Genomic DNA, 14,406 nt, shown 5'->3' with positions numbered 1-14,406 from the left:
CACAGAGTGTGACTTCATATGGAGTGTCACCCTGTAGTGGAGTGTTAGTGAGGAGGGAACGGTTTGGGAAAGGCCGTCTCTCTCTCTCTCTCTCTCTCTCTCTCTCTCTGGTGCATGCTGGGAGGTGTGTGTGAGGGGCGCGTGGAAAGAGCGTGTGTGAGAGCGACTGTTTACCTTTTCGGTTTTTTCACTTTTTTGGTGTATCACTTGATAAACAATAAATATTTGCAAATATTTTTTTAAATAAACAAGTGTATCACAAACTTTGATAAACTTTGTCCTGTGTGAGTGGGGTGAAGCCCCGCGGCGGAGTGACATGGCGGAGCTCCATGGAGACGGGGCTGAGCCGCTCTCACTCCGCCACGGTGTGCGGTGCGTCCCGAGCCCCGAGATCACAGTAAAGCAGGTCGTTATCGCAATGGGGGGAATAATCGGGAACAAAAACATGGTGGCCGCATCACGGATGAATAAAGCGGTCGTAGTGTTTGTTAGTCAGCGGAGGCTTGTGGATCAGCTGGTGGAACATGGAATCACGGTAAGTGATGAGTTTATTATTGTTTCACCGCTGGTATCCACATCAAGCCGGGTCACAATCTCAAACTGTCCACCTTTTATTGCAAACGAGGTGATAGAGCGTGAACTTAAAATAGTAAAATAGTTAGTGGCATAAGAAATGTGCACCTGAACTATGAGGAGACAGACCTTGGGCAGATGGTGTCATTCAGGAGAACTGTGCTCATGGTTCTGGAAAAAGAACCCATTTTAGACATTTCATTCAGAGTAAAGCATGAAGGTAGATCCTTCATGCTGTATGCCAGTACTGGAAACATGAAATGTTTTGAGTGTGGAGATCTAGGGCATTTAAAAACCATATGCCCACACAGAGTTGAAACAAGGGCCACAGAGGCAGGGCCTAGCACTGCACAGGCGGAAGATGGGTCAAAGCCCAAACAAAGTAAGCAGAATGCCTGGCAGGGTGTGAACTGCACTACTGAGCAGAACACTGCTCAAGGTGTAAATCACACAGGGATAGGAGCTGAAATTTCTCCTTCCCCCTCTGTATTTGGAGCTAAAGTTCTGAATAAGCAGACAGTGGGTTCTACTGGGTCCGAAGCTCAGAGCAACTCATCCGAGTTCCAGAGTTCTTCAGTGAAGGCCTCTATGTCTGGAAGTACTCAAGATATTAGCAATGTTGAAAATGTGGCAGAGGTTGTGAATAATGCTGATGACAATAGAAATGTTATGCATAGACAGGTTGAAAATAACAATGAAATAGAAAATGTGACAAATAGTTTTAAAACTGGTAATAATGACTCTGGAATTGTGAATACTAATGTTAACTGTGGAAATGACTCTGTGGAAAGTGAGGTGGTGGTCAGGGAAGTCACGAGTGGACCCCCCTCTCAGTATGACTTTCAAGGTTTAGAATATTTCATAAAACCTGACTAAACCGATACTCAATCTGAGATAATGGAGGATGACACCGCTTCAGATATCTCAGAGGCTGTATCACTCCCTGGGACGGACCAAAAGCTTTATTCAGTAAATGAGTTAAACGAGTTTTTGGATGACACTTTTGGGAAAACAGTAGAAGTTATGGAATTTTTTCCAGATGTCAAAAAATTCATAAAATATGTTGAAAAAGCAAGACAGAGTGCAACAATGGCTGAACTGAGTCAGCAGAAAAGATATAGACTAAGAAAGTTCGTGACAAAGCTGCGGAAAGAAATGAAAGAAACAAAGGAATCTTGCTAAAATTATGGGTTTTAAATCACACTATGGTTTTTATCTTCCCTTTTACTGTCTTCTTCTGTTCTCTTTTTATCTCATCTTATCTCCATGGATAAGTTGCGTGTAGGAACTATAAACATTAATGGAGGTAGGGACAGAAATAAACAGGCTATAATATCAGAAATTATAAAACAAAAAAATCTAGATATAGTTCTCCTACAGGAAACACATAGTGATAAGGAAAATGAAGCAGAATTAAAATAGTTCTGGGAGGATAAATTTTCTTTTTTAAGTCATGGATCAAATTTTACTGCTGGCGTTGCCATTTTAATATCTCAGAAACAAAGTTTAACTAAGACTGAAGTTTTAGAAATTGAGCGAGGCTGCATTTTAATGATAAAAACAAAAATTAGAGATACAGCTTTCCTTTTAATAAACGTTTATATGCCTAATCTGGGAGCAGATAGAATAAAAAGTCTGGATAAACTTAAAGAAAAAAGATCGTATTGGAGAAGAACCTCATTTCAATTCATTAAAGCTTTTAAATACATTAATCAAAGCTCAGGGACTCGTAGACCCTTGGAGGGAGCAGAACCCCGATGTCAAACAATACACATGGATGAAAATAACAGAAAATAGAGTAAGCGCTGCAAGACTGGATCGCTTTTATATTTGTAAAGAAGATAGGAACAAGTTTTTTAACAATTGTTTTTACCCGAGTGGATTTTCAGTTAGTAACAATAGATATTAATATGTTGGAGAAGGTGAAACCAACACCACTTTGGCGCTTTGACACAAAACTATTACAGGATGAACATTTCTATAATAATTTTAAGATCTTTTGGGAAAAATGGAAATTAGACCAAAGCAATTATGAGAGTCTAGCTACGTGGTGGGAGTAAGGAAAAACCAACATTAGAATTTTCTGTCAACAATATGTGGATCAGAAAAAAACAATCGAAAAAAATACATTAGCTGACTTAGAGCAAGAAATTAAAGCACTAGAAAATGAAATAATTCAAAGTGATGACACAGAAAAAACAAGGAGCTGGAAGGAGAAAAAGAAAGCACTTGGTTTTTATCTTCATGAACAAGCAAAGCGAGCTCTAACTCAGGTCAGATACTCCAGTATTAAAGACATGGATGCTCCAACATCTTACTTTTTTAATCTAAACCGAGGAGGAAGGTCACAGAACCAAATGCTGCACCTAAAACATCCAAATGGACTTTTAACCACAAACATGAATGAAATGAGAAGCATTGCACTGAATTTTTATTCTGAACTCTACTCGGCGGACATTACAGATCCAATCTGCAGAGATGAACTGCTACAGGACTTACCAAGACTGAGCCCATCACAAGCTGAAGAACTGGAGGAAAACATAGATTTTAATGAACTTTCCGAGGCTGTACAACAGCTATCTTCAGGACGTGCTGCTGGAATCGATGGTCTTAATGCTGAATTTTATAAAGCTTTCTGGGGTATAATAGGAAAAGATTTACATGATGTTTTTATCTGGTCTTTTAATAATGGACGGCTTCCGGTCAGCTGTACAAGAGCAGTTTTATCTCTTTTACCTAAAAAAGGGGATTTTAATCTTTTAAAAAATTGGAGACCTGTAGCACTTTTATGCACAGATTATAAAATTTTATCAAAAGTTTTATCTAACAGACTTAAAACATACATTGAGGTTTTAATTCATACAGATCGGACATACTGTGTACCAGGACGATGCATAATGGACAATATCTTCCTTGTTCGGGATATTTTTGATCTGTGTCGAATGAAACCTAAAAGTCTCGGATTATTATCTATTGATCAAGAAAAAGCGTTTGACAGAGTTGATCATACATATCTTTTTAAAACTCTTGAAGCTTTTGGTTTTAATAATCAGTTTTTAGCATGGATAAAACTTTTATATTCCGGTGCTGTAGCGTTACTGAAAATAGGGGGAGGACTTAGTCGTCCTGTTGAGCTGCAGCGTGGTATAAGGCAAGGATGTCCACTATCAGGCCAGCTCTACAGCCTGGCTATTGAACCCTTATTACAAAGATTAAGAGTTGAAATGCAAGGTCTCAGTATGTGTGGTTCACAAAAAAAGCTTGTTGTCAGCTTATGCTGATGATGTCACAGTATTCATAACAAGACAAGATGACGTCCAAGCTCTGACTAACTGTCTTAATAAATATACAGCAGCATCCTCGGCAAAAGTAAATTGGAATAAATCGGAATCTGCTCTTGTAGGGCCGTGGCAAAATCAAGAGCCACCGGTCTTACCTGAAAACCTACAGTGGGGTAGAAGAGGAATTAAATATTTGGGAGTATTCTTAGGAACAGAAGAATACCAGGACAAAAACTGGGAAGGAGTGGTCGAAAAGGTGGAGGAAAAACTCTCTCGATGGACCTGGATCCTTCCCCAGCTATCTTATAGGGGAAGAGTGCTCATCACAAACAACCTGGTGGCATCAATGTTGTGGCACAAACTTGTAGCCCTGGAACCGCCAGATTGCCTTATAAGAGAAATACAGAAGAAACTTGTCAAGTTTTTTTGGAGTGGACAGCACTGGACCCGGGCTCCTGTATTATATCTTTCTCGACAGGAAGGAGGGCAGGGTCTAATCGACCTTCCTAGCCGCATAAAGGCCTTCAGATTACAAACAGCCCAAAGATTCTTATATACTGAGGGACTTGCATGGAATGTAACAGCATGCCAACTGTTACAGCGCGTGGAAAATGCCGGATATGATAAATAATAATAATTTATTTTATTTGAAAAGCGCCTTTCATGACACCCAAGGACACTGTACAATAAGAATATAGAAAATCTAAGCAAAATAAATAAAATACACATTTACTAAGCAAAAAAAATAAAATACACATTTAGCAATAAATAAATAAAATACACATTTACTAAGCAAGAAATAAATAAAATACACATTTACTAGGCAAGAAATAAATAAAATACACATTTACTAAGCAAGAAATAAATAAAATACACATTTACTAAGCAAGAAATAAATAAAATACACATTTACTAAGCAATAAATAAATAAAATACACATTTACTAAGCAAGAAATAAATAAAATACACATTTACTAAGCAAGAAATAAATAAAATACACATTTACTAAGCAAGAAATAAATAAAATACACATTTACTAAGCAAGAAATAAATAAAATACACATTTACTAAGCAAGAAATAAATAAAATACACATTTACTAAGCATAAACATCTATTCGTACAAGAACTGAAAGTTATGAGACTGACCCAAACCTCCAGCTTTTATCAGTCAGTTTTAAAAGCATGGTCATCTGTGCTCAAGAGCACTAGAGCTGTAATACATCCACTTTTTTGTATTAATGAAGAACCGCTGTTTTTTAACCCGATGCTACAGACAGAGATGTTGCGATCCTACAGTATACGCCACAGTTTTCTCAAAGCTGGACTTAACAAGCTCGGCAGCCTAAGGGCCGGTGGAACTTGGAAGCCCATAAGCATACTGAGCACCAAAACAAAGATCAGGTCCAGCCGTCTGCTACAAAGAATGATGAGAGAGGTGATTACATCTCTACCACCAACCTTCAGACAGGCTCTGGAGGAAGAGGAGGAAGAACATTGTGAACCATTCCCTTCTCTCCTTATCTCAGCAGCAATAGAAAACCAACCTGAGGAAGGGTCATTACTGTCATCAAACACTCTGGAACTTACAGACTTGGAAAGTGCCTCCAAAAAAGCATTATATATGGTGAGTGTAAAAGTACTGCACCAGAATTCTCTTACAGGGGTAAAAGAATCTGGCTGGGTGAGTCTGTTGCCATCAGGATCTTCCCCAAAAAGATGCTGGAGGACACTGTATAAACCTCCAATAGAGAAGCGTACTGCTGACCTACAGTGGAGGATTGTACATAAAGCAATAGCTACCAATCGACATGTCGCTCACCTCAACCCTGCTATATCAACGTCATGTCTTTTCTTTGGAAAGGAGGAAACCATTGACCATCTATTTCTAAGATGCCCTAGACTTAAAACCATGCTCCAGACAATCACATCCTGGTTGTCAGGCCTCGAGGTCCTGCTGACGGACAATCTTTTTATTTTTGGACCAATGTATCATAAAAGAAAAAAGGAGAAAATTTGTCTGATAAATTTTATACTGGGGCAAGCAAAGCTAGCCATTTGGCTAACAAGAAAAAATAAACTGAAAGGAACAGGAACTGTGAACGCTGACACAATGCTAAAAACTCTGATCAAAATCAGACTAAGAATTGAGTTTTCTTATTTTAAATTAATAAACAAACTTCAGGACTTCTGCTCAATTTGGGCTCAGGACGAAGTTTTATGCTCCTTTGATGATGATGGTTCAATTTGGTGTTTTTAATAGAATTCTGTCGGAATTATGAGATGTGTGGTTTTTTTAGAATTAATATGATATACATGATGCTTTTATATTTTCAAGAACCCATTTTTTTTTATCATGGTGATGCACAGAAAAGTGGTTATATAATATAATTCTATGTGTAATTATTTACTTTATTCTTGGTATCTCAAATAAGATAATGCTTTTATAATAAATAATCTTAAAAGTAAAAAGTCTCTCTGTCTCTCTCTCGCTCTCTCTCTCTCGCCCTATATATATATATATTTTTACAGCAGTTTTTGGGAAGTAGTCATTTTTTGGCCTTGAGTGTGAGTTTTTCTTTTAATCTGAATCTGCAAAAAAAAAAATGCACCAAAATCATTGTTGCTGCCAATCATTGACCCATCTCAGGGCCTAATAACAGAATCAAATGCTCCTTGAAATGTATTTTATGGAAATTATTTTAGTTTTTTTTTTTTTCAATAAAAAGCAATGGTGCTATGTAAACATACCAGCATTTAAAAGGTTTAAAAAAGTAATCTTGGATATGTATATTTCAGGCAGAAGTAGTTTTAAAAGTTTTATATTCATGCATAATATTTTTACAGCAGTTTTGCGAAGACGCAATTTTTTGTACTTAGGGACAAATGTGTTAGAATATTAAGGACCTCTTAAAGGTTAATTATTTGGGTTTTAGATTTACAAGAAGGGGGTTATAATGTTATGCCTGATTGGTGTATGCTATTACTAATATTGTTTAGTAATGCCTCTTATCCAAAATCAGAATGTAAATGCATTTTATTTAACTTGTACCTGTAACCTGTACCTGACAATGATATTTGAACAATAACAGGTAACATATACTATTTTAATTGTATTTTTATTATGTTTCCGATGTGAAAGTTGCATAAATAGTGGGTTAAGACCGGAAATTCATTGAACCCTACTCCTTTAGGACACTGTCTTGCAAAGACGTTCTTTCGCTGGTATCCGCCCACTTGCGGCACAAGCCCCTCCTACTTGCGGGTACCCGCCCACTTGCGGTATAAGCCCCTCCTACTCACGGTTCTCCGGTCTGCAGAGATACAGTACATACTTGTTGAATAGAATAGACGCTTCAATGCTAAATCCAGCGTGTCCAAATAACAGGAGAAAATTATAGTTAAGACAACAAATATTACGTTTGTCTAGGTTAGGGCTGTAATCTTTAGCTGATATTATTAATAACTGATATGTATTATTATTAATAATACATACATAAATAAATAAAAACATTAGTAACGAAACAAAACTTAAATTTAAATTACATTAAAAATTACATTTATATTAGGTCTTTGTCAAATACTTTTAATTTTAATTAAAACTTTTTTTTTTCAGTGTGTCCTTTTAAATATTGAAAAAAAAGAAATAATGTTTATGAGTATGGGTAATATTCTCTTGTTAATTTTTTTTTAATTATTGACCTGGAAAATCTTACCTTAATTCCCTCAAAAATTGTGGATGTCTGCCTTGGCATTGACAATTCAGTAACAAATGTTATGTACAAATTATAAAACACTGTGATGAAACACATCCTCTGGTTTGTTTTCATGTTGTACGAACAAGGTGAGTACATAATCTGGTTAAAAACAGGGCTGAAATTAAATAATCGCTATTTTAATAGAATGTGAACTATGGAAGATTTGGATATTTTGTGGCAAATATTTACCCACCTCCATTGTATTTAAGCTGTAAATATATTAGTGCCCGCATCACTCATTTAAAATTGCAATGTTCAAGCATAGTTTGTAACTGCAAGACAATATATAAATATCAATTCATAAGCTAGAAAATGTTCCAATTCTTTACTTTGACTTTTGTCATTTATCACCTGCACCTTATTTCCCAGTGATATCTGGTGTGGCTATTTTGTGGTACATCAGCAGTGAAAATATGTACTCTTGATGATGGGATCTTGTCAAGTCAATAGTTTATATACAGTGGGGCTTACAGTATACAGTATTTAGTCAGCCACTGATTGTGCAAGTTCTCCTACTTAGAAAGATGAGAGAGGTCTGTAATTTTCATCATAGGTACACTTCAACTATGAGAGACAAAATGAGAAAAAAAAAAAAAAAAAAAAAAATTTGGTCAATTACAAAAGTTCAACTCAATACTTTGTAACATAACCTTTGTTGGCAATGACAGAGGTCAAACGTTTCCTGTAAGTCTTCACCAGGTTTGCACACACTGTAGCTGGTATTTTGGCCCATTCCTCCATGCAGATCTCCTCTAGAGCAGTGATGTTTTGGGGCTGTCGCTGGGCAACACGGACTTTCAACTCCCTCCACAAATTTTCTCCAGGACCTTGAAATGCTTTTTACGGAGCCACTCCTTCGTTGCCCGAGCGGTGTGTTTGGGATCATTGTCATGCTGGAAGACCCAGCCACGTTTCATCTTCAATGCTCTCACTGATGGAAGGAGGTTTTGGCTTAAAATCTCACGATACATGGCCCCGTTCATTCTTCCCTTAACACGGATCAGTCGTCCTGTCCCCTTTGCAGAAAAACAGCCCCAAAGCATGATGTTTCCACCCCCATGCTTCACAGTAGGTATGGTGTTCTTGGGATGCAACTCAGCATTCTTCTTCCTCCAAACACACCGAGTTGAGTTTTTACCAAAAAGTTCCATTTTGGTTTCATCTGACCACATGATATTCTCCCAATCCTCTTCTGGATCATCCATATGCTCTCTGGCAAACTTCAGACGGGCCTGGACATGTACTGGCTTAAGCAGGGGGACACGCCTGGCACTGCAGGATTTGAGTCCCTCTCGGCGTAGTGTGTTACTGATGGTAGCCTTTGTTTCTTTGGTCCCAGCTCTCTGCAGGTCATTCATCAGGTCCCTCCGTGTAGTTCTGGGATTTTTGCTCACCGTTCTCATGATCATTTTGACCCCATGGGATGAGATCTTGCGTGGGGCCCCAGATCGAGGGAGATTATCAATGGTCTTGTATGTCTTCCATTTTCTTACAATTGCTCCCACAGTTGATTTATTCACACCAACCTGCTTGCCTATTGTAGATTCACTCTTCCCAGCCTGGTGCAGGTCTACAATTTTCTTCCTGGTGTCCTTCGACAGCTCTTTGGTCTTGGTCATGGTTGAGTTTGGAGTCTGACTGTTTGAGGCTGTGGACAGGTGTCTTTTATACAGATAACGAGGTCAAACAGGTGCTATTAATACAGGTAACGAGTGGAGGACAGAAGAGCTTCTTAAAGAAGAAGTTACAGGTCTGTGAGAGCCAGAAATCTTGCTTGTTTGTGGGTGACCAAATACTTATTTTCCACCATAATTTACAATTAAATTCTTTAAAAATCCTACAATGTGATTTCCTGGATTTTTTTTTTCTCATTTTGTCTCTCATAGTTGAAGTGTACCTATGATGAAAATTACAGACCCCTCTCATCTTTCTAAGTAGGAGAACCTGCACAATCAGTGGCTGACTAAATACTTTTTGGCCCCACTGTACACTGGTAAATGGGCATGTAGGTCATGGAAATCTTGTCATTTTTGTAACTCTTTTTTGTATGCGAGTCAAAGTTTTAAACATATACCTCTTCTTTTATAAATGTATTCTGGGCTTTCCCAGAAAAGTACTTTTTTGCTGGGTTAAAATATACTTACACCAGCTGTATGGTTTCTTTGGTAATGTAAAAACAGCACCAGGTCAAATCTTGTAAATGGCTATTAAAACCAAAAGCTCAAGGTAAAAAGGGACATACACTATATAGTCAAAAGTATGTAGACATCTGACTATGTGCTTATTGGACATTTTATTCCTTAAACAGTTTTTCAGTGATTTATTTCATAGAATTGATATTATACACATTAACAAGAGGTGTGGCTGAGCATAATTAAGAGAAGTAACCATATACTGTGGGTTAGATAGTACAGAACCTAATGTCAACCAAATATGTAACCTAATATGCCTTAATGCAATTCACAATAACATTATATTTTGTCTATGCAGGATATAAAAGGCAGGTTTTAAAGCTTTTATTAACACACTACATTCAGCTGTAATCAAGGATCTCCTATCACAGCTCAACTGTAATTCAGCCTACACAGACATTATGCTTGTTGGACAGTGTGGGAGATTGGCACGTAATCAACAATACATAAAATTATATTAATAAGGCTAGTTTGACAGCTGATTATTATGTTTGTCTTCACACATGTCAAGACAACGACAATAATCTTTGTCTTGACAAGTGGGAGGAAGGGCATGTGCTAGTCCGTGGCCCTTCTCAGCCAGCACGAGTAAGGTATGCAATAGAGAAATTCCAATAGAACATGGAAATCACTGAAATTCTAACAAAATGTGGAAAATGCTGAGAAAAGGATGGATCTTTGTGGCTGTTTTATATCTGAAGAAAAGAGAGCCCATGAAAAACCCAGAAATCTAGAGGATCCCTACCCCACATGTCTGTCTAGATGTATAGTACAGTGGACTAGCATGAAACAAATATATTAAATCAGCAACTGACACTGTCAGTTTCCGGTCTCTTCTGTAGATACCCTTTTTCCCATTTTTATTTTCAGGATTATTGCCAAGCAACAGATTTTCAAAAACGCTATTGCTAATACAACATATGCCAGCGTAGTTATCCAGAAAGCAAATTGGTATAAAGTCTTATCGCAGTAGGGCACATCAGCCACAGTCGAGTTGTAGTTGGGTGGGTAGATGGTATAGATCCAAACACTGCCTGCAAATGAATAAATAATGATTATTTAATAAATGGCACTTCAAATGTCTCAGTTATTATTTTCTGTTACAATTCTAAAGGACTTTTCCTTGCTCTTTCTTTATTTTTATTTTATTCCACTCTATTTTATTTACTCTATTTACTGTACTTACACTGTACTGGATCTGCTGTAACACTCAAATTTCCCCAATGGGGATCAATAAAGGAATCTTATCTTAAATATAGACCAACCTTGTAAAACCACACCTCTTTGTCAAGAATCGCACCCCTTAACCTAATAACTGATTGTGCCACACTTTGTGATAACTTGCAATGAACCTTACTGTGTAGGAATTTTGGTCCACTCTTCTTTAAAGATTTTTTTACTCTGACTGTTTAAGGTCTTGCCACAGTATTTCAATGAGGTTCAAGTTAGAACTTTGACCTGGCTACTTCAAAACCTTAATTTTATTTCTTTTGAGTCACTCAGAGGTGGATTTGCTTGTGTGCTTTAATTAATACAGTAAATAATAAATTATTTACTGTATTAATATAAATATACGGATATGGATTAATACATGTATATATGTATTAATATTTACTGTAAAAAATAAAGTAAATAATATATTGTTTATTGTATCAATATCAAGAAATTATAATACGTTCATACGGCGACCATATCCTGAGGGTAAATGCATAAAAAAGACAACGTGCAAAATTACAAATTGTTAGCCTTAGGCAAAGGGCCATGTAAATGAAGCTTTTCATACAGCTTTTTATATTCGTTATGCACAATCAAAATAGGCAAACTCTTTGCTCCACATACATGATTGGCAGTCATTATCAGAATACTGTTGCTACACAATGTACGTACAGTGGCAGTAGGTGGATTGGTTATTATTGGTGGGTGAAAGTACGAAAGGCAATTTTTAAAATTTTAATTAGGTTTAAACATTTTGCTGATGTTTTGTTTTGTTTTGTTAACAATGTATGTAAAATTGCCTGATTGATTTAAGTTTAATTATTTAGCTGGTTTTCATTTTTAAAGTGTGTAGAAAAGAGAGTATATACGGTATGTAAATCTGTCACTGTACCTGGTTATGTTTTTTCTGATGTTTTGTTTCTCTTCTTTCATATGTTTAATAAATACATTACACATAAATATAATAAACAGTGTACAATACATTGTTTAATAGGCTGTAGAATAATTTTACATTTTAAATACTTCACCACAATATTTATAATACCAAGTTCTTATTTAGATGAAGGACCACCTGTTCTCAAAACCTCTTCAGATTATCTAGGAATGCTGCCTTTGTCAGAAAACAAGCAAGATCTTCATAGTGACTCCCACTGAAGCAAATAAAGAGTGACAGTGTGTTGTCCTTTGACGCCATGGGACCCTGACCAGATTGTGGGTGTTTCTGATAGGTGACAAATTCAGCACAACAAATTAATAATCGATAAGCTAATTTAAAAATGAATAAATCATTAAATGCTTGAAATCATGCTGAAAATATTTTTTAATTGGTTTTGTTCTTTTACAAGTTACAGTTCAACAAGTCATTTCACTCCTGAATTGATCTTAATGTTTTTAAAGATTGTAAATGTGTAGCTATAAATCTGATTATGAGTATAAGATTGTGGCATGTAGCCATTACGTCCGTACTGGACATTAACACACATTTGTACGGTTTTTTTTATGTGTGCTCCGCTTACCAGTGATGAACCAACAGATGCTAAAAGCGATCGCCAGGCAGTTCAAGATGAGACAGAGAAAACCAATAATGTAGGTCAGGCAACTGAGCAGAAATATGATAATGCCAAACACTCCACCCACAATCAAAAAAACTGGGATGTAGTTCTGCTGTGAACACTCATTTAGGTATTTTGCACCTGAGAAAAAGAAATACACAAAAATAGTAAAGAAAATCCAGTACTATCCACGATTTTCCTGGCAACACAATGGGGGCTGCCATGACACCCCCATATTTCCGTTTGCCTGTTTTTCGTTTCCGGTCGCGTTAGATTTGCTGTAGTTCTAACTACAACATTATTAAACTACTTTTGGTAAGGACTACATGGTTCAAATATGAGCTCGGGCTCGACGTGTGTCGCTCTCGGGTGCCACAACAACTCAAAGAAATTGAAGCTGTTATTGGAAAGTTCGTGCTTTGAACACCAGCGGATTTGTAAACATTGTCCGTGCGCTGCGCCTTACGCTTTACATTCCATAATAATATAATCATAATCATATTAATTATATCAATAATATAATATTTATTAATTAAATAATAATAAAAGATTTATAATATCGTATAATGCAGTTTCACTTTGTATAGTCCAAAATTTTAGAGAGCGTTGCAGAAATTGGACAAATAACATTTAAATCCGGACACCCAGACAGACACGGCTTGTGCAAGTGAATACTGAACGGGTGTAAATACCCTGTTTGTTGTTCCCAGTTCATTGTTTTAGTAAATTAAACAACGCAACGCGTTTTATTCTGTCCCTTCAGCTCCCCTTTCCTGCTTTACATCCACTCATGAACCAATATAAGTATACACTGTTGTAGAAGTAAAAACAATCAACAAATCAGTCGTGATACATCGTTTATTATTTCCAGTGTTTCACAGCTATTAGAATGTTCCTCGGCTCATCCCTACCTTCCACAACTTCCCTAACCCTGCAATGCACGAGTAACCCACCGTCTCCACTACTCCACTTTCCCTCAGCATTACCCACGCCTGATGTTTACCTTCAGCAATTCCTACGCATGTAAGCCTCTGTGCTTTTATAGTTCTGTAGCTCCTCACCGTCTACAGCTTCGGAAAAGACGAAATGGTTCACTTATATCAATATAGCTAACCTCATGTCATCTACCCACTCTGTAAGCGTGGAAGGGTGGAGCACTGTCAGAACACGGTCACCACAGCTTCTTAAAATGTCCTTACTGTCGAGTGCTAGGAATTAAGAAAGGACTCGGTTTTAACTAAAACAAAACTTCTTTATTGTTCGGAGTATCAGCTTGCAGAGACACGGAACATGCGAGTGAGCAGGGTGCGTTCCAACAACACACCGAGAGGAGGGAATAAGGGTACACAGTGCACTCGTCTAACAAAATGCATAAAGAGACAGTCGCTCTACACTTACTATTCAACCACCGAGTGCTTTTGGCCATGGTTGTTAAAAAAAACCAGTTACGAATGACCACTACTTCTGTCGTTCAGAACGTAAACACTGTAACCGGAAGTCAAAAACCGGCTTCAGCTACGAATCACGGGAAAGGTCAAAGTTCAGGAAAATCGTGGATAGAGTTCATCAGCAGTTGCTCTCTCATATATCTTAATTCCAGTTCAAAAGGTAATGTGAACATTGCCAAGAATGAATCCTGGAGACAAATACTCACCTAGGTTAATCAGGAAGATGCATAATATGAACATGATTGTTTTGATCAGCACTGCATAAAAAACAACAACAACAGCATTATTAAGTAAAAATTTCTAATGTAAACATTTTAATATGAAGCGCTAAATGCTTCGTTCTTTACAGCGTGTAAAATAACTTTGTGTAAAAGTGTTAAAATTTCAG

General features: G+C 37.0%; 1 protein-coding gene across 1 annotated transcript; it reads right to left on the bottom strand.

The window, feature by feature from the left end:
• Positions 1 to 10,104: 10,104 nt before the first annotated feature.
• Positions 10,105 to 14,272, bottom strand: LOC134311584 (transmembrane protein 272-like). Its single transcript, XM_062993232.1, has 3 exons — positions 14,225 to 14,272; positions 12,535 to 12,711; positions 10,105 to 10,836 (listed from the first exon to the last, which is right to left on the bottom strand). Exons 1-3 carry the CDS (start codon positions 14,256 to 14,258, stop codon positions 10,622 to 10,624), a joined length of 426 nt encoding a protein of 141 aa, XP_062849302.1. The 5' UTR covers positions 14,259 to 14,272; the 3' UTR covers positions 10,105 to 10,621.
• Positions 14,273 to 14,406: the final 134 nt, after the last annotated feature.

This window comes from Trichomycterus rosablanca, chromosome 4 (genome assembly GCF_030014385.1).
Source record: "Trichomycterus rosablanca isolate fTriRos1 chromosome 4, fTriRos1.hap1, whole genome shotgun sequence".
NCBI lineage: Eukaryota > Metazoa > Chordata > Actinopteri > Siluriformes > Trichomycteridae > Trichomycterus > Trichomycterus rosablanca.
Note: the sequence above shows the minus strand (reverse complement) of the source record. Positions and strands in the feature narration are given on the sequence as shown.